This window comes from Narcine bancroftii, chromosome 10 (genome assembly GCF_036971445.1).
Source record: "Narcine bancroftii isolate sNarBan1 chromosome 10, sNarBan1.hap1, whole genome shotgun sequence".
NCBI classification, from domain to species: Eukaryota; Metazoa; Chordata; class Chondrichthyes; order Torpediniformes; family Narcinidae; genus Narcine; species Narcine bancroftii.
In genome coordinates, this window is record NC_091478.1 from 42,744,268 (window position 1) to 42,770,958 (window position 26,691).

Below are 26,691 nucleotides of genomic sequence, written 5' to 3' on the forward strand. Positions count from 1 at the left end.
GCTTCATGCACCGCGTGCTCCAATTTCATTGACTTCAGCTCAGCTTTTAATACAATCATTCCCTAGAGGCTGATGGAGAAGCTGCCCTCGCTGGGACTCAACAACCCTCTCTGAAACTGGATCCTGGACTTCCTGATGGAAAGACCACAGTTTGACTGGGTTGGTAGCAGAACGTCAAGCACTATGTTGAACACTGGCACTCATCATGGATGTGTGCTCAGTCCGCTCCTGTTCATGGTACTGACCCATGACTTCTCGCCAGATTCAGCTCCAACATTGTAGACGTTTGTAGATGATGCAACAGTAGTTGATTTCATCAACAATGATGAGTTGAATATCAGAGAAGAGGTAGAACATTTTGTGAGATGGTACAATCAGAGTCTCAATGTGGACAAGATGAAGGAGATGATCGTGGACTTCACGAGGACCAGGAACGACCACCTCTGCTATATATCAATAACTCTGTAATGGAGAGCACCAGGTTCCTTGATGTTCACTCGACTAGTGACCTATTGTGGTCACACATCTCCTCACTAGTCAGGAAGGTCTAACAGTGACTGCACTTCCTGGGAAGACTGAAGCATGCAAGGCTACTGGGCACAATAATGTCCACCTTCTATTGGAGCTCTGCTGAGAGTGACCTGGCTGGCTGCATTGCAGTGTCGTATGACTGCTGCAGAGAAATGAATCTGAGGTCAATCCATAAGAGTGGCAGAGAGGATCACTGAAGTATTTTCCACCCACCCCCCCCCCCCCCCCCAATATCAGCGTGATCTCCCAGGATCACTGTTTGAAGAGGGTGTGCAAAATCGAGGACCCCTTCCACCCTGCACTCAGCATCTTTTAGCTGCTCCCGTCAGGAAAGAGATACAGGAGATTCAGAGCCAGCACAAGGAGGCTGAGGACAGCCTTTTCCCACGGGCAGTGAGAATGCTGAATGACCAAAGGAACTGCTCATAGTAACCACACACGAGTCTTCTTTGCACAAAACAATATTTGTCTGTCTGTAAAAATGAAATAATTGTTCTCCATATGTATTGTCTATATGCGTGTTATGACTGGTTGTGTGACAGTACGTTTTGCTCCAAGGACTGAAGAACGTGGATTCATAGGATTGTACAATCAGATGACAATAAACTTAATGTGACTTGATTATTTGCAATACCTCTTTTGTTTTTTCTGGATCTCTGTGCCTTGATCTCAAGATACAAATTATGCACGATATTTATTCCAACCCCCTTTGATTCTCACAGCTACCACGTCTATACCTCCTTCCACCCTTTCTCTTGCTATCCTGTTCTCGCAGTTGCACTACCACATGTTCTGGGATGAGGCTGTTAGAAACAGAAGTACCTTCACAGAATTTGCTCGAGACAAAAATTGAGAACAAAGAACATTTATTACAGCAACAATGCAAAGTTGGGTGCTTCCCCTTACCCTGGGAATACACACACACACTGGGGCTCACCCAACTTTTATACAGTCAATTTCAGTATCAGAGTGCCCTCCCCCCTTACATTCTTCTGCCCCCTGGATGGGTTGGGCATAGGTAATCCTTCCTGCCTACGTGCAGTTTCAGTACACTTGGAGGACCAGGGGGTATCCTGTGGGTGCCCCATCATGTCATTGTCCTTATTCACACCTTCCTGATTCTCAGGGCTACAGTCTCTTGATATGCAGAGTTGACTCATTCTATCTCTTTTCTTTGGCTTGGCTTCGCGGACGAAGATTTATGGAGGGGGTAAAAAGTCCACGTCAGCTGCAGACTCGTTTGTGGCTGACAAGTCCGATGCGGGACAGGCAGACACGATTGCAGCGGTTGCAGGGGAAAATTGGTTGGTTGGGGATGGGTGTTGGGTTTTTCCTCCTTTGCCTTTTGTCAGTGAGGTAGGCTCTGCGGTCTTCTTCAAAGGAGGTTGCTGCCCGCCAAACTGTGAGGCGCCAAGATGCACGGTTTGAGGCGATATCAGCCCACTGGCGGTGGTCAATGTGGCAGGCACCAAGAGATTTCTTTAGGCAGTCCTTGTACCTTTTCTTTGGTGCACCTCTGTCACGGTGGCCAGTGGAGAGCTCGCCATATAACACGATCTTGGGAAGGCGATGGTCCTCCATTCTGGAGACGTGACCCATCCAGCACAGCTGGATCTTCAGCAGCGTGGACTCGATGCTGTCGACCTCTGCCATCTCGAGTACTTCGACGTTAGGGATGTAAGCGCTCCAATGGATGTTGAGGATGGAGCGGAGACAACGCTGGTGGAAGCGTTCTAGGAGCCGTAGGTGGTGCCGGTAGAGGACCCATGATTCGGAGCCGAACAGGAGTGTGGGTATGACAACGGCTCTGTATACGCTTATCTTTGTGAGGTTTTTCAGTTGGTTGTTTTTCCAGACTCTTTTGTGTAGTCTTCCAAAGGCACTATTTGCCTTGGCGAGTCTGTTGTCTATCTCATTGTCGATCCTTGGATCTGATGAAATGGTGCAGCCGAGATAGGTAAACTGGTTGACCGTTTTGAGTTTTGTGTGCCCGATGGAGATGTGGGGGGGCTGGTAATCATGGTGGGGAGCTGGCTGATGGAGGACCTCAGTTTTCTTCAGGCTGACTTCCAGGCCAAACATTTTGGCAGTTTCCGCAAAGCAGGACGTCAAGCGCTGAAGAGCTGGCTCTGAATGGGCAACTAAAGCGGCATCGTCTGCAAAGAGTAGTTCACGGACAAGTTTCTCTTGTGTCTTGGTGTGAGCTTGCAGGCGCCTCAGATTGAAGAGACTGCCATCCGTGCGGTACCGGATGTAAACAGCGTCTTCATTGTTGGGGTCTTTCATGGCTTGGTTCAGCATCATGCTGAAGAAGATTGAAAAGAGGGTTGGTGCCAGAACACAGCCTTGCTTCACGCCATTGTTAATGGAGAAGGGTTCAGAGAGCTCATTGCTGTATCTGACCCGACCTTGTTGGTTTTCGTGCAGTTGGATAATCATGTTGAGGAACTTTGGGGGACATCTGATGCGCTCTAGTATTTGCCAAAGCCCTTTCCTGCTCACGGTGTCGAAGGCTTTGGTGAGGTCAACAAAGGTGATGTAGAGTCCTTTGTTTTGTTCTCTGCATTTTTCTTGGAGCTGTCTGAGGGCAAAGACCATGGCAGTAGTTCCTCTGTTTGCGCGAAAGCCGCACTGTGATTCTGGGAGAATATTCTCGGCGACACTAGGTATTATTCTATTTAGTAGAATCCTAGCGAAGATTTTGCCTGCAATGGAGAGCAACGTGATTCCCCTGTAGTTTGAGCAGTCTGATTTCTCGCCTTTGTTTTTGTACAGGGTGATGATGGTGGCATCACGAAGATCCTGAGGCAGTTTACCTTGGTCCCAACAAAGCTTGAAAAACTCATGCAGTTTGGCATGCAGAGTTTTGCCGCCAGCCTTCCAGACTTCTGGGGGGATTCCATCCATACCTGCTGCTTTGCCACTTTTCAGTTGTTCGATTGCCTTGTATGTCTCATCCAGGGTGGGAACCTCATCCATCTCTAGCCTTAGGGGCTGTTCCTGATTCTCAGGGCTACAGTCTCTTGATATGCAAAGTTGACTCATTCTATCTAGGGTTGGCTAATTTCATATGTATAAATCTGTGTATGGTTAGCTAATTAGATATGTAGGACTTGGTACTTCTGTCCAGGGCTAGGAGACCCTTATCTGATCCAGACTACCTCAACTTCCTACATTCTATTGTTCCTTACCACTCCTTATCTTAGTCTTATGGTCTTGTTACAAAGACTAGAAGATTCTTATGTTAATCGTGCTGACTCTGCTTTCCTGCATCCTAACCCCCCAAGCTTATCCTGTTTGTACTGGTTACAGCCATTTACTGATGGACTTTAGTTTCTTCCATGTTCATAATTTTAGATCAATTTTCCCATCTCTCACAATCCTCACTTTTCTTTTAGATCAGTAATACTGATCTTTCAAGTGTAAGGTGTTGTTTTACCCAGCTGGTCAATAACCGAAATGTAACACCTGTGTAAAGTCTTTAGGTAGGGGAGCACCATGAAGGTCAGAGTAGCGAGTCCAGCTGCTTATTAGGGTTGCGAGTATCAGGCTCCAGTTCTCAGTAAAGAGTCTAGTCCATCCCACATCAGTCCGAAGTTGCCACGTCTGAACATGGGCATGGGCAGATTCACGTTGAAACATTGAAGCAGTGTCTTTTAACCACCCGACTTTTGTAAGCATTGTCCTGACGAAGTCTGTGAGAGACGCTGCCTTCAGCAGCGAACGAGTAGCAGTCTGTGAGAAACGCTGCCTTCAGCAGCGAACGAGTAGTAGTCTGTGAGAAACGCTGCCTTCAGCAGCGAACGAGTAGTAGTCTGTGAGAAACGCTGCCTTCAGCAGCGAACGAGTAGCAGTAGTCAGGCAGTTCCGTTGAATTGTGGCTAGTACCTGATGTCCTCTTCAGCCCCGAACCCTAGGGCCACCGATCTCCGAAGGCTGTCTGGAGCCTGATATTAAAGCAGTTTACCACGTTGTTGGTAACTGGTGCTCCCCTTCACGGGGTGATGAAAAGTGACCAAGCTGGGGGGGGATTGTTTCTTGTGATTTAACTGTGTGTTGCAGCTTGTCTGCTAACATTAGCATATGTATCATTGAACTTGTGAGTTGCAGCCTGTCTGTGTACATTAGCATATGTATTAACTCTCTCTCTCTGCTACATGTACAATCCTGACTACCATTCTGTCTGTCTTTGTCCCACCATGTCTTTTGTGCTATCGCCTCAAAACTCCTGTCTTTAATACCTGTGTAGGCTAAGATACAAATTAGATGTACTCCACTAAAGCTGTTCAGTTCCCCTGGTCCGTATTGGAATCCCTTGTTAACCCATATCCCACTATGACTATACATTAAATCTATGCCCTGTCTACATTCTAAAGGAGCACAATTGTAACCTCTGCTGCCCCTATTCCAGGGGGACTTAAAACATAGCGAGTAATGAAGTGACATAAACAGTTAACAAACAATACCCCAATAAATGAATAAACAGTTAAAAAAATAAACAGTTAAAAATACAACAATAAATGTAACATTACGGCACTTTGTCACGGCGCAGTGTAAGTTTCAGGTCTGAAGGATGAGGAACTGCACGCCAGGTTGAGGGTTGAATCTGTGTGTCGTGATGTTGTGGTTCAGAAGCTGGTTTAATTCTTTGAATGTGGGTCCAGCCTTTCTCTCTTGTTCTTACTGCGGTGTCTGCAATTAAAAGTACACAGAAGGGACCATCCCAGGCAGGTTTTAGTTGATCCTCTTGCCATGCTTTTACATATAACCAATCACTAGATTTTAATAAAATGAATAACAATCTGACTTTCCTTTGTGTTAGTGTAAAAATTGTAAAATGAAACACAAACCATATTTGCATGGGTTTTGAATATGTTAGACCTTATTAAAATGCAGTTGGAGCTGCTTGTCTGTATGGGGCACAACCCTCCAATTTGTTAGAGTACATAACAGACATTGTAGCACAAGAGCCTCTGCAAGAGAACTTGAAACATATTCAACCTTTAGTTCTGCCTTAAGTAAAATGCCTTGTGCTACAGCTCACAACCATATTCCATATAATAACCATATAGCAATAACAGTACGGAAACAAGCCATATTGGCCCTTCTAGTCCGCACCGATTTACATGAAACTCCAACTAGTTCCACCTACCTACTCCCTGCCCATAACTCTCCAACCCCCTCACATCCATCTACTCATCACTGCCACTGTAATATAGTTGAACTAACCGCTACACTACCCAAAGTGAGACAAGAGCCCATGCATTTTCTGACTAAAGGTCACAAGTGCAGCCAACAGATTACTTCAAGGCACTTTCAGCCTTGCTCCTCTGTGCAGCCATGTAATCTTTGAGAAGAGGCAAACATAACCAAGGGCATTAAAAGGGTAAAAATCTGGCAATTTTCTCTCCACAGAGAGCATTGGGGAGCCTGGAACCGATTGTTGATTTTGTAAAATGAAGTTGAACAGGCTTGTACACATTTTCAGACTGCTTGTGCAGTGAGTGCCATACACCATGGTCTTCTGATTCATTGGTGAGGAGGTGATCAGTAAGATGCAGCAGTGGAAGTGCTTGCTCAAAGGCTGGAGGAAAATTAGACTTAGACCTGGATTTGTCAGAATGATAAGAGTTTATCTAAAGCTGGCTTTAGATAGAAGAACATCACAGGTGCTCCTCAATTTACGATAGGGTTGCGTTCCAGCAGACCCAGCATAAGTTGAAAAAAATCTTAATTGGAGACGTACCTTGTCTAACATTGACAGCACTGTATCAGTCCTCATACTGATCCCGCTGCCCCACTCTCTAACGACAGCGCTGTATCAGTCCCCATACGGATCCCACTACCTTGCTCTCTCCCAACAGTCCCTGTAAGCTTTCCGAAAATGTGATTAACCAACGAGGCTACAAAAAATTCACTTTAGAGGAATTATCAAAGTTTATTGGAAAAATCAACGATGCTTGTGATGACCTTTAACACATTATATGAAAGTAAATGACAGTCATGCTATTGTGTCATCGTAAAATCATAAGTAGGGGAGCACCTGTATTACCTTTCATATTTTTCCAATGTTGATTGCACACACAATCATTTAAGTACCGGCTAGTTTCTATAATATTGCACTTAAAGTTTTGCTGCATGAATCCTGGAGCTTGTGGAGTCATTAGTGAATCAAGAAATATTGGTGCCATGCCAATTTCTCTGTACCATGCCAATTTCCCAGTCCTGAAGCCGGGACGTAGTGAATAGTATCAGGTACAAGATCTGTGAGTAATTAATGCTATTATTCCTATGCGCCCAATTGTTCTGAACGATGCCACCAATTTAAATCATATTCCACCTATTGCAGTACTCACACACCACCATAGACCAGTTCGCAGGTTTATTTCTCCATTAAGCTGAATCTACTCGCGCAGGGTTTACCTCCGTGATCATTTACAATGTAACTTCCGCACTACCGGATTTAAATATAAACCTGATGAATGGGGGAAAGTTATCATGAATTAAATAACAGCGGCAATACAGAGAAATTGTGCTGAGGCATTAATTTCACTCCGGAGGAAAATGCACCAGAGAAATGAATGATTAAACTTATAGGAATCCCCATAGGAATCCCCAGAGGTATCTTTATTCTCCAGAGGTGGGTGATCTTTAAACTCACGGACCTTGACTGCTGAATGTGTAGAAGAAATACCTCTAACTGCAAGACAAGAGCCTGAAGCCTCAATTTCAAGTGCCACAGTGCACTTAAAGGGACATGCACACTCCCCCTTCAACTGGCTGATCCAGCCACTTTACACATCAGATCCTTTCTTTATCTTACATACACTTAAAATAAGATGTGTCGAACTCACCCTATTTGCGCAAACATTTCTCCCTGCAAATGTTATAACATCACAACTCTCAGGTACTCCCTGTGCAAAATCACATTTGAATACAATTTATTTCATAAATTGGAATTAACTGGTAGTTAAATTCGCTAATTCTACAGTATTGAAAAACGATCATTTATGACATTTAATTTTTAGCATGAATTTTAATCAATGTTGGTCAGTGACTGAAGTGGGAAGTCGTGATTTATGAAATTATCTCTGGTCTCTACTCTCCCACTCCCGACGCTTCTCCCAACATTCAGGAGCTGGCACACAGTCCCTGCCTTTTTCCATGTTACTCATCTACTATTACTTTAACTGCTTGCATCAAAATGTTAGCCTTTGCTTTCTGCTTATCCTCAGATGTCTGGACAAATGCTTTTTGTGTGATCTGTAGAAGCTGGGTTATTCCCTGCTCATGCCAATTTTCTGTCTTTTGTAATTTTCTCCTAATGTCTGGGGCTGAGTTGGTAACAAAACCTGTTAGTACCAATTGTTCCCCTGCTGGGGATTCTATGTCGAGACCCCCATATTGTATATATATTTGGTCCCAAAAATTGGTCTTAACTGTTCGGCACATCCCTGGGGATCTTCTATCAGGGAGGTCAGTTCTTTCTTAAAGTTACGCACTTCAGTACTGGTCAGGGGCACATTTACGAAACCGAGACCCTCTCCCATGGGAACTTCCCGCAGTGGTCTCATCCAATTGGTTTCTGGCTTATTAGGTCTGGGTTCCTGCTCCCTGGGAAATGAATCAAAGGGTTCTGCCCTTTCTTCCTGAAGAGTCTCACGCTGTTCTGAATTAAAGTTACCTCTCTCTCCTGTCAACAGAGGTGGTAATCGAGTGCTTTGTGAGCAAGTTATCATACCACTCCTGCTCTCTTCTCTCTTCTCTAGTGGTGGGGGAGGTGGGGAAGGTGCAGAAGGGTAGGTTATAGGAGGGGAAGGAAAGATAGGAGCCAGCATAGGAGGAACATAAGGTGGAGGGAGGGAATGTAACACATCCCAACCCTGTGATTCAGGGACAAAAGGTTCCTCCTCTCTCTTATCCCTGAATTCTTTCTCATTCAAAACCAGTTGTTCAATGGGTCCCTTGAGCCAGCAGGCTGCATATTCCCTGCTCTCAACATTGTCTTTCTGGTTTTGATAGAGCCATAGGTTCAAAGCTTGACACATCCATTCATCCTCGGATCCGAATTTTGGCCAGTACACGGAGCTCCCTTTAACCAGGTATTTAACCCATTCAATACAACAATACCTGACCATTGTCAGTTTGTCTTTCCCACGGGTCTTTCCTGTGCCCCACTCAGATAACATCAACCCAAGCGGGCTGTACGTAGCTATCTGGTGTTCACATCCTGAACCAGGACTACAACAATACCTGACCATTGTCAGTTTGTCTTTCCCACGGGTCTTTCCTGTGCCCCACTCAGATAACATCAACCCAAGCGGGCTGTACGTAGCTATCTGGTGTTCACATCCTGAACCAGGATTCTCTTCCTTGCTACTCATTATTCCCATACTTATAAACAAGTAAAATTACTCTTACCGAGTTCCAGTAGCAATGCTCTAGCGCGCTTCCTTCCGTCGTTTGTTCTCAATGCCTCTTCTCGGATATCACTTGCTTCTTCCACTGACCAGCCACCCGTCGCCCGTGAGTCCAGCTGAATCAGCCGGGGTGCACCTACTCTCGTCGTCGGGGTACTCTGTCAGTGGAGGGAGTGTGATCCCGGACGAGCCCCCATTTGTTAGAAACAGAAGTACCTTCACAGAATTTGCTCGAGACAAAAATTGAGAACAAAGAACATTTATTACAGCAACAATGCAAAGTTGGGTGCTTCCCCTTACCCTGGGAATACACACACACACTGGGGCTCACCCAACTTTTATACAGTCAATTTCAGTATCAGAGTGCCCTCCCCCCTTACATTCTTCTGCCCCCTGGATGGGTTGGGCATAGGTAATCCTTCCTGCCTACGTGCAGTTTCAGTACACTTGGAGGACCAGGGGGTATCCTGTGGGTGCCCCATCATGTCATTGTCCTTATTCACACCTTCCTGATTCTCAGGGCTACAGTCTCTTGATATGCAGAGTTGACTCATTCTATCTAGGGTTGGCTAATTTCATATGTATAAATCTGTGTATGGTTAGCTAATTAGATATGTAGGACTTGGTACTTCTGTCCAGGGCTAGGAGACCCTTATCTGATCCAGACTACCTCAACTTCCTACATTCTATTGTTCCTTACCACTCCTTATCTTAGTCTTATGGTCTTGTCACAAAGACTAGAAGATTCTTATGTTAATCGTGCTGACTCTGCTTTCCTGCATCCTAACCCCCCAAGCTTATCCTGTTTGTACTGGTTACAGCCATTTACTGATGGACTTCCATGTTCATAATTTTAGATCAATTTTCCCATCTCTCACAAGGCCTTTAATTTCAGGACATCTGAAATGTTTATTCAAGTAATGTAGGTTCTCCCTTTCTGTCATTGACAAAGTACTTATCCATAATCTCCATTTTGTGCACCTCTGCTCTCATTACACCTCTCGCAGACCAAATAAGGATGGAGTTCCCTTGCCCCTCACTTTTCATCCCACCAGCCTCTGCATTGTTGGAACCAAGGGGTTGTAATCATGGAAAATATGCCTATGTACTAATCATTATGTATTCATTAATCCATTACTATGTAGCAATTTACTATGTACTTCAATTATACTGTTTAGGGGAAATATTAATGCAATTAAGTAACAGCCACAGTATGTAGAAAAGTTGGCTGATTATACGATGTGTAGAATTTGCTGATTCCAAATACAAAGAGTGAAAATATTTTCATCCCCAAGGTTACACTAAAACAACAGAATGTTCTGGCCTGGGAGATTAAGACAGGAGGGCTACACCCTAGATAATTGCAGAGCAGGAAATTGCTTGGGATAAATCTTAGGCAAGGAGCCTATCAAAGAAAGCCAACTTTTGTTCAGTGTAACAATGTTGATCTATATAAACAGAAGAGACTGGATGGTAAGGGTCAGTCTTGGGGAATAGCTCAATGAGCTGGTGACCTATGAACTAACGACTGAACCAGAGCTCTGTTAAGCCTTATTCTTGTGCTATGTAATAAACTGATTGTGAAACCGAATACCTTCTCCTATCACTTCATTCAACGAGCACGCTGAACTCAGACGACACATCGACCAAATTGAGGGGAGGGTAAAGCCAGAGTCCAAGAGCATCCAACACATCATTCTTCAGCAGTTCTGCTGACCAACATGATTTCACCATCAGCCATATCATCCCCTCCCTACTCCTTTTTGATTTGTGAGGGGATCATTCTCTCCATGCTTCCACCCCCTGCCCCGTCCTTTCATTCTTTTGCTGAAGTTGTCGAAGGTCCCGCGTCTCTGCGTCTTGCCTTCACTCAGGCCCACAAACAGACTTCCAGGTGAGGCAGAGTTTCACAGGCAGTAGCTTAGTTTGGTGTGGTTTTCTTTATGTTGATGCGACTAAACGCAAATTGGATGGCAGATTTTAAAACCTGTGCACTGTCTAGTGGCAAGTTGGAACTCCTCAGTTGCTAGCCAGTTAAATTTCCCTCACCATTCCCACACAGGTGTGTCTGTCCTCTGCTGCATCTATTGCCATGCTGAGGCCAAATGTAAATGAGCAAAATTTCTCCCAGATAGTCTTAAACCAACTGCATGAACATTGAATTTTCTAATTTTTTACATAGCCCTCCCACACTCATCTGGTTCCACTGTTTCCATCTGCTCTACTTACTCCCAGTCTAATCTTTCTCTCAAACCTTCTCCCTTCCCCCCACCCCCCATGGTCATCTGCCCCTCCATCTCTCCTACCTTCATTTGACAAGCATCCTATTAATCTTGGCACCCCCAAACTTTTTAAAGCTTGCTTCCTCCCCTTATTCTTTGGCTTGGCTTCGTGGACGAAGATTTATGGAGGGGGTAAATGTCCACGTCAGCTGCAGGCTCGTTTGTGGCTGACAAGTCCGATGCGGGACAGGCAGACACGGTTGCAGCGGCTGCAGGGGAAAATTGGTTGGTTGGGGTTGGGTGTTGGGTTTTTCCTCCTTTGCCTTTTGTCAGTGAGGTGGGCTTATTAACTTAGTGTCAATAAAGGCCATTTCTCTCCTTGAGTGCTGCCTGACCCTGACCCCTGCTGAATCCCTCCAGCTTCTTTGAAAGTTTATTCCTGCTGTTAGAAATGTTTGTATTCTGGCTGCTGAAGCATGTGACATTAAAAAAAAAATCACGGATAATAAGTTTTTAATTAATTTCATTTGCTCTGGTGGCAGTGTGCTAAATTTTAGATGCCTTTAAGGTTATTTTCTTTGCAACTTTCCGTGGAAATGGCAGCAATGATTTTCATCAAACACTTTACCCACCCACCAAACAGGAGTCCATTAATCTCTAATTCTGTTTACCTCTGGGAATATTTTGAACTCTACCCTGGTTTCATTTTGCACAGTTTTATTGCTGTTGGCTGATTTGGCATGTGTACTGCCCTTTTTTTTTTAAAAAAAAAAGGAATTTCTCTTTTTGCTCCTTTTGAGCCAGAAATCCTGGTTCTTTAATTACTGTACAGCCAGAAAATCATATGTTATTAGGTGGTGACATTTGCAACTGTTTTATTGAAAATGTAGATTCTGTATAATCTGTGGCTTGGTTGCAATTCAGTTTTATTTGGCCACGTCTCTGACAACTGTGGACAGGATGTGCTGCACTGTTGAATGGAATGGAGTAATATTGTGTCATTCATTTTGATACAAGTTGTATTCTAACTGTTCAGCTAGTTTTGTTATTTAGTACATTGTTGTTTTGAGTTTGAGATCTTGAAGCATCTCCTTGGTTTAAAAAGTATTTTCCAAAATAATAAATATTTGATTTAATTTGCATTTTCCAAGTAAGTTGATTCTTGTAATCTATTTTTGACTACATCTTTATAGCAAAGGAACAGCTTATTCTTTGTTGTAGGAAGATTCCGATCTTATTGTTCATCTGGTATTTAAAGAAATGTTTGTATCAAAATATTCTGTTACAACTTTTGTACAGAACAAAATTTCCCAACTGTTAATAGATCTAGAGTTTGTGTTTTTAAAAAAAATTGTCAAGTTTCCATTGACAAAGTATGACATGCATTCTTTCATTTGTAAACCTTCCAATATGAAAGATCCCAAGTTTTAGCTGAAGTCAGAGTAAAAGCCTGGCTTTGTTCCCATCTGGTTCTTGTGGGCAAGCTGCCATTAATCTGCACACAAGATGTGTGCTCGCATGTCTTCATGTTGGTGTGGTTTTGAACTCTAGTTTGTGTTCTGAGTACTAGTGGGCTTTGATGTCATTTGGGAAATGCAGTTTTTAACATTTAAGCCAATATTTTTTGTTGAACAAAAACTTGATGACCATGCTGGGTGAAAATGATCACAGATTCTGAATATGGAATACATTCTATTTGTAGAATGCTACAATTTGGGAGTAAGAAATCCAGTTCTGGGAATTATTCTGGATTGCTGTAATTTTTAGAATAGAAGCAGATGGGCATAAACTAGGACTGAAACAAATCGGCCATTGTCTGTTATTTACTATGAAAATAGACTGCTCTCATGCATCAAAATGGTACAGTTTTACTTTGAATTGTAGTACAAAAGGCAGTGTGTTGTAGGTTTATCTGACAGTGGATGGAATATGAAAATAGACAATGGTGTGTCTTTCTGAACGTAGGTGAATCTAGTCTGGTAAATCATCTTCTTTCAGTCTATTGTTCTATTTTTGGCCCATAAATGACAAGAGGGTTCTGCATAGGATCCCAATGTTGTCTGTTTCTTTCATTTGTGAGTGTTGTGAAATGGTAAAATGAAAAGCTTTGTTGTTACTGCTTGTTCGTTGCCTGTGGAACACTTGGTAAATGCTGGACCTCACCCCCATTCAGGTATTCATAATTGGTTTAGGGAGTGGCAGTAGTGTGTGCACGAAGCCAAATTGGGAGGAAGGGCTAATTTGAAGCGTAGGAGTAGAAAGGAATCCCCAGTATGGTGAGTGCTGGGGATTTGAGGAGAAACAGTTCTTGGAGCCGGTACTAAGGGCTAGGAGAGGGGCCTTGGGGGCTGAAGGCTCTCTGATCGTATTGGAGATTTATTTGGCTCTGGAGCTCTTGTTGCTGATGAATCAAACAGAGCGTGTGCGGCTGCAGAGGATGCGGGAGCAGTGGAGGCGAATCCATGGACATTCAGTAATTGAGGGGATTCTCTTTTGCTTCTCTTCTCTTGCTGTCATGGGCACCACTAATGGCAGCTATGCCTCCTTACGACAGGCAAATGTTAAGCGTGGATGTTACATTTTTCATGATGATAAAAAGAATCTTGGGCAGATGTTGTGTTGGGGGTGTAGGGTGACGAGTGTGCTTCAGGAATGTCGTTGTTCGAACCATTTACTCTCAGGAATCACTCAAGTTTGACTATACCTTGTAACGTCTGGATTAAAACATTAAAGCTGTACTGAGACGTGCTGTATTTTGTGTTCATGGTAGAAATGATGAAATAATGCAGACCTATTTCCAACTCTAAAATAAGCAGTGCACTAAGATTATATGAATGTTTTTTGTTGGAAATATTGTTGCTGTAGGTCTGATTTAAATGCAATTGCACTCTTGTAGTTTGTAACATCTTGATGATTCTTCACATGCATGTGTCAAAAATTGCATTTGTACTTTTGCATCTTGATATCAAGGTTGACTTTTATGGCAGAGGATATACTGCTCTAAATAATTCAATGCAGAATATGAGCTGGAAATGACTTTTCATTTTAAACTGTCAAGATAGTCCTCCAGTCTTTTCTTTCCATATATTCCCCTGTCTCACTACCACCCTTCTAGTCAGCAATTTTTTTCTGAATTCCTGTTGAAATTTGAGGCGAATGGCTGGCATTGATAAATCTTGTTCTTCCTAAAGTAGCTCTCACGAGAATATTTCCAAACATTTTGAATGCCTTCAAAGTCGCTACCTGGCTTTAATTTCTTGGAGGAGAAAATGGCCCACCTTCTTTTTTTAAATTTTTTAACAATTTTTTATTTTTCACACCATAAACTACATTAACCATGATACACACTTTTTCCTTTTCAAACATATACAGTGCCATTTTCTCCCCCCACTCCCTCCTTCTATCCCACCCTCCCTACCTCCCCCCCTCCTGTCCATTTAAAATACAAACTCTAGGATACATTAAACCAGTCAAACAATGTTGTCAATCAATAGAAATAAACAAGAGATTCCACTGAGTCAATTCTTTTCATTTCCTTCTCCTTTCGTTAATTTAGGTAGTGAATGTCCCCGGTAGGTTTTCGCTATTGTGTTTCATGTAAGGCTCCCATATTTGTTCAAATATTTCAATATTATTTCTTAAACTATATGTTATTTTTTCTAATGGAATACATTTATTCATTTCTATATACCATTGTTGTATTTTCAAATTATCTTCCAATTTCCAGGTTGACATAATACATTTTTTTGCTACGGCTAGAGCTATCTTAACAAATCTTCTTTGTGCATCTTCCAAATCAATTCCAAATTCTTTGTTTTTTATGTTTCTTAGGAGGAAGATCTCTGGATTCTTTGGTATATTGTTTTCTGTAATTTTATTTAATATCTGGTTTAGATCTTCCCAAAATTTTTCTACTTTCTCACATGTCCAGATTGCATGAATTGTTGTTCCCATTTTTTTTTTACATCAAAAACATCTATCAGATACTGTTGGGTCCCATTTATTTAACTTTTGAGGTGTAATATATAGCCTGTGTATCCAGTTATATTGAATCATTCGTAACCTCGTATTTATTGTATTTCTCATCGTTCCAGAACATAACTTCTCCCATGTTTCCTTTTTTATCTTTATATTTAAATCTTGTTCCCATTTTTGTTTAGTTTTACCATTTGTTTCCTCATTCTCCTTTTCTTGCAGTTTAATATACATATTTGTAATAAATCTTTTGATTATCATTGTATCTGTAATCACATATTCAAAGTTACTTACCTCTGGTAAACTCAAACTGCTTCCTAATTTGTCCTTCAAGTAGGATCTCAATTGGTAATATGCCAGCGCTATATCTTGTGTTATATTGTATTTATCTTTCATTTGTTCAAAGGATAATAATCTATTTCCTGAAAAACAATTTTCTATTCTTTTAATCCCTTTTTTCTCCCATTCTCTAAAGGAAAGGTTATCTATTGTAAAAGGGAGTAACTTGTTTGGCGTCAATATTAATTTTGGTAATTGATAATTTGTTTTATTTCTTTCTACATGAATCTTTTTCCAAATATTGAGTAGATGATGTAATACTGGAGAACTTCTATGTTGTACCAATTTTTCATCCCATTTATATAATATGTGTTCAGGTATCTTTTCCCCTATTTTATCTAACTCTAATCTGGTCCAATCTGGCTTTTCCCTTGTTTGATAAAAATCTGATAGGTATCTTAATTGTGCGGCTCTATAATAATTTTTAAAGTTTGGCAGTTGTAAGCCTCCTTGTTTATACCATTCTGTTAATTTATCTAGTGCTATCCTCGGTTTCCCCTCTTTCCATAAAAATTTCCTTATTATTTTCTTTAACTCCTTAAAGAATTTCTCTGTCAGGTATATTGGCAATGCCTGAAATAGGTATAATATCCTTGGAAAAATGTTCATTTTAATACAGTTTATCCTTCCCATTAGTGTTAGTGGTAAATCTTTCAAGTGCTCTAAATCGTCCTGTAATTTTTTCATTAGTGGATAATAATTGAGTTTATATAGTTGGCCGAGATTTTTATTTATTTGTACACCTAGGTATCTTATTGCTTGCATTTGCCATCTAAATGGTGATTCCTTCTTAAATTTTGAGAAATCCGCATTATTCATAGGCATTGCTTCACTTTTATTTACGTTGATCTTGTAACCCGACACTTCTCCATATTCCTTCAATTTCTTATATAATTCTTTTATTGATAGTTCTGGTTCTGTTAAGTATACTATAACATCATCCGCAAATAAACTGATTTTATATTCCTTGTCTTTTATTTTTATCCCTTGTATATTATTTTCTGTTCTTATCAATTCTGCTAGTGGTTCTATAGCTATCGTGAACAATGAAGGTGATAGTGGGCATCCCTGCCGTGTTGACCTGTTTAAGTTAAATTGCTTTGATACATATCCATTTACTGTCACTTTCGCCAATGGTCCCTTATATAATGCTTTAATCCAATTAATATACTTCTCTGGGAAACTGAATTTTTGCAATACTTTGAACGAATAATTCCATTCTACTCTGTCAAAGGCCTTCTCTGCGTCTAAAGCAACTGCTACTGTTGGCGCTTTACTCCCTTCTACTGCATGAATTAAGTTAATAAATTTACAAATATTGTCTGTTGTGCGTCTTTTTTCAATAAATCCAGTTTGGTCTAGATTTACCATTTTCGGTACATACTCTGCTAATCTGTTTGCTAATAGTTTAGCTATTATCTTATAATCTGTGTTAAGTAAAGATATTGGTCTATATGACGCTGTTGCGAGTGGAGCTTTCCCTTGCTTTAGTATTACTGTAATTATTGCTGTTTTACATGAATCTGGTAAGCTTTGTGTTTTATCAATCTGGTTGATTACTTCCAGGAGGGGCGGAATTAATAAATCTTTAAAAGTTTTATAGAATTCTATTGGGAATCCATCCTCTCCTGGTGTCTTATTATTTGGTAATTTATTTATTATCTCTTGTATTTCTACTATTCCAAATGGTTCTGTTAATTTATTTTGTTCCTCTATTTGTAGTTTTGGTAGTTCAATTTTAGTTAGAAATTCATCTATTTTCCCTTCTTTCCCTTCGTTTTCAGTTTGGTATAATTGTTCATAGAATTCTCTAAAGTTTTCCTTGATCTCCTTTGGATTATATGTGATTTGTTTGTCTTTTTTCCTTGATGCCAATACCATTTTCTTAGCTTGTTCTGTCTTAAGCTGCCATGCTAGAATTTTGTGCGTTTTTTCCCCTAGTTCATAATATTTCTGTTTTGTCTTCATTATATTTTTCTTCACCTTATATGTTTGTAGTGTTTCATATTTTATTTTTTTATCTGCCAATTCTCTTCTTTTAGTTGTATCTTCCTTCATTGCTAATTCTTTTTCTATATTTACTATTTCCCTTTCCAACTGCTCTGTTTCCTTATTATAGTCCTTTTTCATCTTGGTAACATAACTTATTATTTGCCCTCTAATGAATGCTTTCATTGCATCCCATAGTATAAACTTATCTTTCACTGATTTCGTATTTATTTCAAAATAAATTTTAATTTGTCTTTCAATGAATTCTCTGAAATCCTGCCTTTTGAGTAACATGGAGTTTAATCTCCATCTATACATCCTTGGAGGGATGTCCTCTAACTTTATTGTCAATATTAAGGGTGAATGGTCTGATAATATTCTAGCTTTCAATTCTGTTTTTCTTAATCTATCTTGCATACGAGCTGATAACAAAAATAGGTCTATTCTTGAGTATGTTTTATGTCTAGCCGAGTAATATGAATATTCCTTTTCCTTTGGGTGTTGTTTCCTCCATATATCCAAAAGTTGCATTTCTTCCATCGATTTAATGATAAATTTGGTTACTTTGTTCTTTCTGTTAATTTTTTTTCCCATTTTTGTCCATATTTGAATCCAAATTCAGGTTGAAATCCCCTCCTATTAATATGTTCCCTTGCATATCTGCTATCTTCAAAAAAATATCTTGCATAAACTTTTGATCTTCTTCGTTAGGTGAATATACATTGAGTAGATTCCAAAACTCCGAATATATCTGACATTTTATCATTACATATCTCCCTGCTGGATCTATTATTTCCTCTTCTATTTTAAATGGCACATTTTTACTAATTAATATAGCTACTCCTCTTGCTTTTGAATTATACGATGCTGCTGTTACGTGTCCTACCCAATCTCTCTTTAATTTCTTGTGCTCCAATTCAGTTAAATGTGTTTCTTGCACAAATGCTATATCATTTTTTTCTTTTTTGAGTAAATTTAGCAGTTTCTTCCTTTTAATTTGGTTATGTATTCCATTAATATTTAAAGTCATATAGTTCAGCGTAGCCATTTTATACTTTGTTTATCTTCCCTTTCCGTTTCTCCATCATTACCTTTCCTTCTTATCCATTTCTGCTTTCTTGTTTTGAACACTTTATAAGACAACATTTCTAAAACATCAAACATTTTCCCTATTCTCCTATTTAAAACTTCTTTAACCCCAATCTCCCCTTCCCCTCCTGTGTTGTCCTTTATCCCTTGTCGGACAACCACATCTCCCCTCTCCATTTGGATTTGCGAATTCACTCGCAAATGTCAGCTGATTTTGTAGTGACCGTAACTCCTCCCCACCCAGCCCCCCCAGAAAAGATTTCAATTTTCATATGTAACAAAGGTCACTCTTTTAATTCCCTCCTTATTCCCTCTATTCCATTTCCCTCCCTTATTAATTCTTGTCTATACTCTATATATTTTCCACTAAATACGGATACCTTCATGTATGCACACTATATATATATATATATATATATATATACATACACATATACTCCTTTACACACATACATATAGATCGTGGTCATTTTTACTCTTATTACATGTCTTCATCTCTCTTCTTGTTTTGTAGTTGTTCTGCAAATTTCCTTGCTTCCTCTGGATCCGAGAATAGTCTTTTTCCATAAGTTCGTTTTCGCTGTATTGAACTCCTTCCTCTTCTTTAGGAGTTCAAAACTTATGTGTCTTTTTAGTTCGCAGTCTTTTGTACTCTCGTTACATGTCTTCATCTCTCAGTCTATTTTGTAATTGTTCTGCAAATTTTCGTGCTTCCTCTGGATCCGAGAATAGTCTGTTTTGCTGTCCTGGAATAAATATTTTCAGTACCGCTGGATGCTTTAGTATAAATTTATACCCTTTCTTCCATAAAATCGCCTTTGCTGTATTGAACTCCTTTCTCTTCTTCAGGAGTTCAAAACTTATATCTGGATAAATAAAGATTTTTTGCCCTTTGTACTCCAGTGGTTTGTTGTCCTCTCTTATTTTCTCCATTGTTTTCTCCAGTATCTTTTCTCATCGTTAATCTTAGGAATTTTACTAAAATAGATCTTGGCTTTTGTTGTGGTTGTGGTTTAAAGGCTAATGCTCTATGTGCCCTTTCTATTTCCATTTCTTGCTGTAGTTCTGGACATCCTAAGATCCTGGGGATCCAATCTTTTATAAACTCTCTCATATTCTTGCCTTCTTCATCTTCCTTAAGGCCCACTATCTTTATGTTATTTCTTGTGTTATAATTTTCCATTATATCTATTTTCTGAGCTAACAGCTCTTGTGTCTCTTTAACTTTTTTATTAGATTCCTCTAATTTTTTTTTAAGTCCTCTACCTCCATTTCTACTGCTGCTTCTCATTCTTCCACCTTGTCCATTCTTTTTCCTATTTCTGCTATGGTCATATCTATTTTATTCACTTTCTCTTCTGTACTGTTTATTCTTCTTCTTAAATCATTAAATTCTTGCGCTTGCCATTCTTTAAATGATTCCATGTATTCTTTAATAAGAGAAAGTATATCCTTTATCTTGCTTTTCCCTTCTTCCATTTCACTGTACTCTTCCTCTTCCTCTTCTTCTTCCTCTGGGTTGGCCATCTGTTGTTTCTTTGTTGTCTTTTTCTTCTCTTCTTTCTTGTTTTCGTTGTCTTCTATGTTCTCCTCTTGCTGTTTCTGTTCTGCAGCTGTCATTGCCGGCTGTGGAGATCGACTCCCCAGCTGGTCGCCCCTCCCGTCGGTGTGTTTTTTTGCATGCGCATGCGCGATTGCGCACTTTTACTCGGCTCAGCGAGCCATTTTTGTAGTCCACTTTCTACCGACCTGAGGGAGCGGGTTTCTCTCTCCACCGCGGGCCTCTTCGAACAGGTAAGGCCTTCTCCTTCTTCTTCCGTTGTCTTCTCTTCCTCTCTTCTTACCGTTGGTTTCGATTTTTCTTTTTTCGTCGCCATCTTCTTTCCACCTTTATATTCACTTTACTTTAATTTTTATTTTTGTGCCCTTGTACTTTCCTTTATTTTTTTCGACTTTTCTGGAGAGGGCTGGAGTTCACCGTCCGGGCACTACTCCATCACGTGACTCCTCGCCCACCTTCTTGATGTGTATATCCTTTTCACTCTGATATCATTGTAATTTTATCTGGTTCTGCAATTAGAGTACACATTCTTACTCAACTTTCAGAAACATTGTCTGACATTCCTTTTGTTTCTTTGCACCACGTGACTGCAAATACAGTACCAAGTAATTGACCGTCCAATTCTTCCTAACAGAACTGGCATATGTTTATGTTGACCTGTGACGGCCAGTTCAAGAAATTGTGAACATTGTATTTGTTGCAGCCAACTCTGGGATTGTCCATTCCAAACATCCTCTTCACCCCTGTCCTCAGTGTCATGAATATATTTATTTTTTCCTTTTTTAGTGGGGTATGTTTTGGCCTGCTAATAAGTTTGTCATGCTTCCAGTTGCAATTTTGCATTGTTTTTCAGAAGTTTTGTCTATTTTATGTATCTAAATTCTATTCTCAGACTCTCAAAATTAGCATTAATATTTATAATAAATTCTCATTGTAAACTTTCATGGGGCAGTTTCAACCAGTGCAGAATCACGGTGGGTAAATTTAGGTTCTCTTCTCTGCATACAAGGTGTTAGAATGCTGTGGTGAGGTCTGACTGGTTATTGGGAGAAAGACTTGAGAATCAGAATCTGGAGAATTCTAACAGCAGCCGTATTTGCTATGTGGTAGAGTTGATGAAATAAGTTGTCTGTCTTCTGCTTAAAAGTAGATGCACAATTAGGGGTCATGCAATAATTTCCTGAAGTATTGAACCTGTGTGGTTTTCAAAATCTTATTTACATTACAGTATGCAAATTGTTAATGTAACTGTGCTTTCTCTTAACAGCCTTGTGTTTGGAACCTTGTATCCTGCTTACTATTCATACAAAGCTGTGAAAACCAAAAATGTGAAGGAATATGTAAGTACATTTTTCCACTTGAGTGTGTTTGTTACTTTGCCAAAACAGAATTATTAAACTTGAAATACCTTTTGCATTTTCCCACTATTATAATAATTTAGTTTTTCGTATATGTCGATTCTAGAGTTTGAATTTCCACATGAAAACGTAGCTTTTTTTTTAGTGTTTCCATTGAACAGGATAATTCTTGATCAGAGTTAAACAAAGCCTGTAGTTGCTGGGGTTTATAGAAATGCTCAAAAGTGCTTGAGAACCTCAACAGGTCCTGCAGCTTCCATAGGAAGTACAGGTACACAATCCTTTATACAGACATCTAAAATCTGGGAAGCTCCAAAATCCGGCAAGTGGGGAGAGAGACCGGCCACGCGAGGTGGCCGGGGAGGGTGGGGGGGAAGGGGAAGAGAGAACGGCAGCACAAATCGGGTGGGCTTAAATCTTGCTTTCTGAAATCCAGAAAAATTTGAAATTCCGAACACGCTGTCCCCCGAGGGGTCCGGATAAAGGATTGTGTGCCTGTTCAAAGTAATACATTTTGGGAATTGTTCATTGCATTTTACTTCCTATGGATGCTGTGTGATCTGCTGAGTTTCTCCAGAACTTTTGCGTATTGCATTTCTTGCCATTAGTTTTGTTCCTCCTATCAACTTATTGATTATTCAAGTCTGGGACTTGGAATTGGCTTTTTGACCTACTCAAATTCATTGGGTAGAAAGAAGTGTGTGCTGTGAAATTTCAAAGTCACTCTCTGGTTCCTAATGGACATGATCCAATGGCACTAAGTACTTGAAACAAGTAGATAATACTTTGATTTAAAAGTGGAGTACTATTGCTATTAGAATGTTTCCACATTTGAGGGTGAGGCTTTTTTTTTTTGCATAGTGCAGATTTTATCTGCTAGAAAAGAAACTGCAGATGTTAGAAAGCCGAAACAAAAAAATTGCTAGATGCACTGAACGAATAAGCATCAGAAGGGAGAGAGAAACAATTGACATTTTAAGTAGAGAAAAATTCATCAGGATTGCAAGTGAGGCCATAGTGTTGCAGAGAGAGGAAGGTGAAGAGAATGCCTGTGATTGGGTGCTGACTAAAGATATCAAGGCAACTTTCACTTGAGAAGCTGACGGGAAAACAAAGTGATGGTGAAAAATTATTAGGGCTAAGGTATAGAGAAGATCAGCACCAGGAGAGCTTGGTGCTGAACAAGTACTAAATGGATGGAGAATGGAAGGACCAAGAAAGCAAGATCCCTCTTTTTAAAAAAAAACAAATGGCTGCATTTTTTAAAAACACTTTTATATGCAAAGAAAATAGTCAGAATAATGTGAAAATGACAATAACCCACAAAGTGAAGAAGTTCATAAATGAGCCTTGGTTCATTCTTGCTTTTCTTTATGCAAAGTTCTGATGTCAAGGCATTGATATGAAATGTTTATTCTGTTTCTTTCTCCCAAGATGCTGTCTGACTTGCTGAGTATCATTTGCATTTCTGTTTTTATTTCAAGTGACTTCTCTGGCAAATAGTTATAACTTAGACATGGCAGAGCAGAGGATTAAGCGTTGTGTTCATCCTATTGCTGGCTCTGGGACACCTCTGCAGTTCTTCCCTGTGCTTGTGGGCTCTTGGAGTCCAAAAGGAGAGTGCTAATATCTACTCTCTCTGCAAAGTATCTCTATTAAATGAGGCAAGCTAGCGTAGAACAATCAAAATGTATAGTTAAAAAAAAAAGTTTTGGGAGAGGGGAAGGTGAGTCGAGGTTTTTAATTTGATTTGTTAATTTGAGATTTTAATAGCTTTTCAAGTATTCTATATAATTTTAAAAAACATTTTTATTGGTTAACTACACCTTTATTGATCATAAACTTGCAGTATCAGCCACTGTCTTTGACAGCTGGTGCACCTTGGGGTGGGATATTACCTGTTAACACCAGCAAATACTGTAGCTAGCTGCATGTATTGCGACTGCCTGTGAAGCACTATTATTCCTCTGGAGTATGTTGATCACCTGTACCCCCCACCCTTCCAGCTGTCTTGTTTGGATCAAGGGTTTGCTGATCAGCTGCTTAAAACGAATAGGAGTTCTTCCCCACTCAGAGATCAGTGAATTCCCCCACTCAGAATTCTCGAATAAATGCACTGCTAGACTTGAGACCAATGGGACATTGGAGAAACAGCACCTCGTCTTCCATTGGGGCATCCTCCATCTGGTTACATTAACATTGGGCTTCTTCAGGCTCATTCTACGCTAAGAACGCGCCTGAAGAAGCAGAAGCGGCCCTTTAAAATGCCATTCTGGTGGCAGCGTTTAAAGCGCAATGCTGGCCACCTGAAGGACACAGCTGCACAAGATGCGGCTCTGGGCGCACTCTGGCTCCTGCCCTGTGTCAGCTGTGATCCCGTCCACTGATGTGATGTCATTTTGAGTGCGACAAGGAACACAGGTCAATGGCTGACCCTGTGCAGGCAGGAGACAATGATGATGATTTCAGCGTTTCTGAATGCTCAGAATGAGATACGACAGATCCTTGGTAAGGCTGTTTGAGCTGTTGAAGCTCTTCAATCATCCTTGAGATCTGAAAATCACATGGGTGCAATCAGGAGAAAGTTCCCGCAAAGGTTGAGGGCAAGAAGACCGCAGTTAGCAGTCAAAAGGTGCGTGGAGCGTAAGCGCCGCAGACGAAAGCGAATGCTGCTGGTCAGTCAATTAGCTATGGTGACACATTGGTCTCTCTGGAGATTGAACTGACCGCAGGGTGCTGAGTTCTGGAGTAATGTCCTCACCAAATTTGTTGATGCTGAGTGGAGCAGACACTTTCATATGTCACGTGGCACCTTTCACTTCGTGCTGGAACTCGTAGAACCTCACCTGAAGGTGCATAGACCGGACTTTCAGCGACCATTGGAGCCCAGACTTTGATTAGCTGTGGCCTTATGGTGGTATGCCAACCCTTGAGTATTGATCCATCAGTACCATCTTTGGAATAGGCATCAGCACCGTGTGCATGATGGTGCAGGAGGTGACTGCTGCCTTGAGGAAGTTCCTCGGTAAACTTTTCATCTCCCTGCCAAGTGGAACACGTCTCCAGGAGACCATTGATGGCTTCGCCCAAAGGGGATTCCCAATGTGTGCTGGTGCCATTGATGGGTCATACATTCGCATTATCACACCCAGCATGGATTCTCTAGCCTACTACAATCGCAAAGGGTGGCGTTCGGTGGTTTTGCAAGCGGTGGTTGACCACAGATTCTGGTGAGTTAAGCCTCTATTGATATACATCACATCACATTTCCAATGACTATTGACTTCACTGTGTGATTTCCACTGTGATTTCCATTCATGTTACAGCTTCTCAGATGTGTTTGTGGGGTGGCCGGGGCGCACACATGATGCCCAAGTGCTTGCCAACTCTCCTCTGTTTAGAAAAGCTGAGGACCAGGGTGGACACCTCTTCCCACGTGACGTGAGTGTTCACCCTTCAAAGCTCTGTGTTTTAAATGTTATGCATGCTGGCTGTGTCAATTTTCAGGTACATGAATTAACTACATGTCTGCATCGTTGTGCCTGCAGGTGTCCAAGGATGTTGAGGGAGTGAGGTTCCAGCGCATCTTGTGGGTGATGCGGCATACCCCCTACGAAGCTAGCTGATGAAGGGGTTCACACAGCACAGAGTACTGGAACAGGATCAGCGAAGATTTAACAAGGCCCTTTAATTCAACAAGGATAGTGGTGGAACATGCATTTGGCCATCTAAAAGGCTGCTGACAATGCCCATCTAAGCGTCTAGATATCTCTACCGCAATAGTCCCAGATGTTGTGTTTGCCTGCTGTGTACTGCACAACATGTGTGAGATGAACAAGGAAGACTTCACTTCAGAGTGGACATTGGTTGAAGCAGATGATCCTGCACCCAATAGCGCAGATTGTGCTGATCAGCAGGCCCATGGGCACCAGGACATCCGTTCTGCCATCATGTCCATCCTGTAAGGGTATGTCCCTGCTACCCAGCTCCCCATTTTCCACAACTTGTATTCCCCTCCACCCTCCCCACCTAATGTGGTGACATGAGCCTGCTGCCTGGCATGTTATGTGCTTTTGTGAATGAACGGGTGCATATAAATGAAACTTGTGACGTGTGCTTGTGAAAAAATTCATAAAATGTTATAAAAGGTTGAGAAATCACAAAGCTTCATAAATATCTGAGGTAGATATCGCAACGTTAACATTTCACATCATTCTTAAACTTGAAGGAATCCATGGAATGGACAAATAACAGTGCAAATCCACTCCACACTTGAACACAGCAGATCAAACACTAAAACAGTAAACACAACCACCCGGCACAATAGCATCTCACTGCTGAAAGTTTACATCCTTAAAGTGTCGCACATAACATTGTACTGATGAGCTTCATGAACAACAAAAGTGAACAGTGAGTTAACAGCATTAAGGATGTATATTCTGACTCAAACCTCATTCCAGCATTGAGAGGAATGAGTTGGAGTGGGGGCGGGGGGAAGAGATGAAGAACTGGTATTGGACCCCAGCATCTCAGTCATGCCAAAGCGTCCATTACTGCGATGCACTGGCGTGGAATGAAATGGCATACTGGATGGAGGGGCCAGGTACATGGGATGAGCAGGCCTCCAATCACATGACCAATCTGTTGAAGATGACTGACTGCCTGTCCATTGTGGCACTGTCCCCGCAGGGAGGCCGCAAGCTTCTCCACTTCGGAGCGGCGCGTTGCTTCCTCGTCCTCCCTTTGGTTGGCAAGCATGACTCTTGTGATCCAGCGCCATCTCTGCACGCTGGCGGTCTCTCTCACTGTCCTCCCTGTCAAGTGCCAGCATCATCGCCTGCAGCTCTTTCGCGAGAACCTGCCCCTTCGTCAGTAGGTGGTGCTTGCGTCTGGGACCAGAGGCTGTGGGTGCAAACAGGAAAAGTGCATCGTGGGGCATCCAAATCCGTGGCCGCTGGGTCCTCGCGGTGGCCTCTTCCTCCTGGACCGCCATGTCTCCTCCATTGCCGCTGTGTAAACCCTGATATCCCTCGGGGTTGAGCTCTGGGAATTCGGGGGTCTCCAGAGCACTGGCTACATTCAAGGTAGCTGGGCAGCTCGCCCCCAAGAGAGGGTGGCACTGGTTGAAGTACTGCCACTCCTTGCACCCATTGCCACTCCTGTTGTGGTCCAGGACTGCGTGTAATTTCTTTCTCATGCTCTTCAAC

General features: G+C 41.3%; 2 protein-coding genes across 5 annotated transcripts in view; both read left to right on the top strand.

The window, feature by feature from the left end:
• Window positions 1-26,691, top strand: part of reep3b (receptor accessory protein 3b) — an 88,046-nt gene that overhangs the window by 37,582 nt on the left and 23,773 nt on the right. For 2 of the 4 annotated variants that reach the window (XM_069900783.1, XM_069900778.1), the window contains exon 2: window positions 21,394-21,466. In XM_069900783.1, the coding sequence (XP_069756884.1) occupies window positions 21,394-21,466 (73 nt within the window). Of the gene's footprint in view, window positions 1-13,481; window positions 13,647-21,393; window positions 21,467-25,367; window positions 25,452-26,691 lie in introns of those variants that run through there. The other 2 variants (XM_069900779.1, XM_069900781.1) reach the window with 2 other exon arrangements.
• Window positions 21,853-25,226, top strand: LOC138744501 (putative nuclease HARBI1). Its single transcript, XM_069900785.1, has 3 exons — window positions 21,853-24,714; window positions 24,811-24,925; window positions 25,033-25,226. Exons 1-3 carry the CDS (start codon window positions 24,467-24,469, stop codon window positions 25,108-25,110), a joined length of 441 nt encoding a protein of 146 aa, XP_069756886.1. The 5' UTR covers window positions 21,853-24,466; the 3' UTR covers window positions 25,111-25,226.

What these genes read in the sequence shown, in the direction of transcription:
- LOC138744501 (XM_069900785.1), top strand. Translation starts at nt 24,467, where the DNA reads ATGATGGTGCAGGAGGTGACTGCTGCCTTGAGGAAGTTCCTCGGTAAA. An exon ending in GTGGTTGACCACAGATTCTG is followed by an intron (nt 24,715 to 24,810) that starts GTGAGTTAAGCC and finishes TTCATGTTACAG; the next exon opens with CTTCTCAGATGTGTTTGTGG. An exon ending in GACACCTCTTCCCACGTGAC is followed by an intron (nt 24,926 to 25,032) that starts GTGAGTGTTCAC and finishes TTGTGCCTGCAG; the next exon opens with GTGTCCAAGGATGTTGAGGG.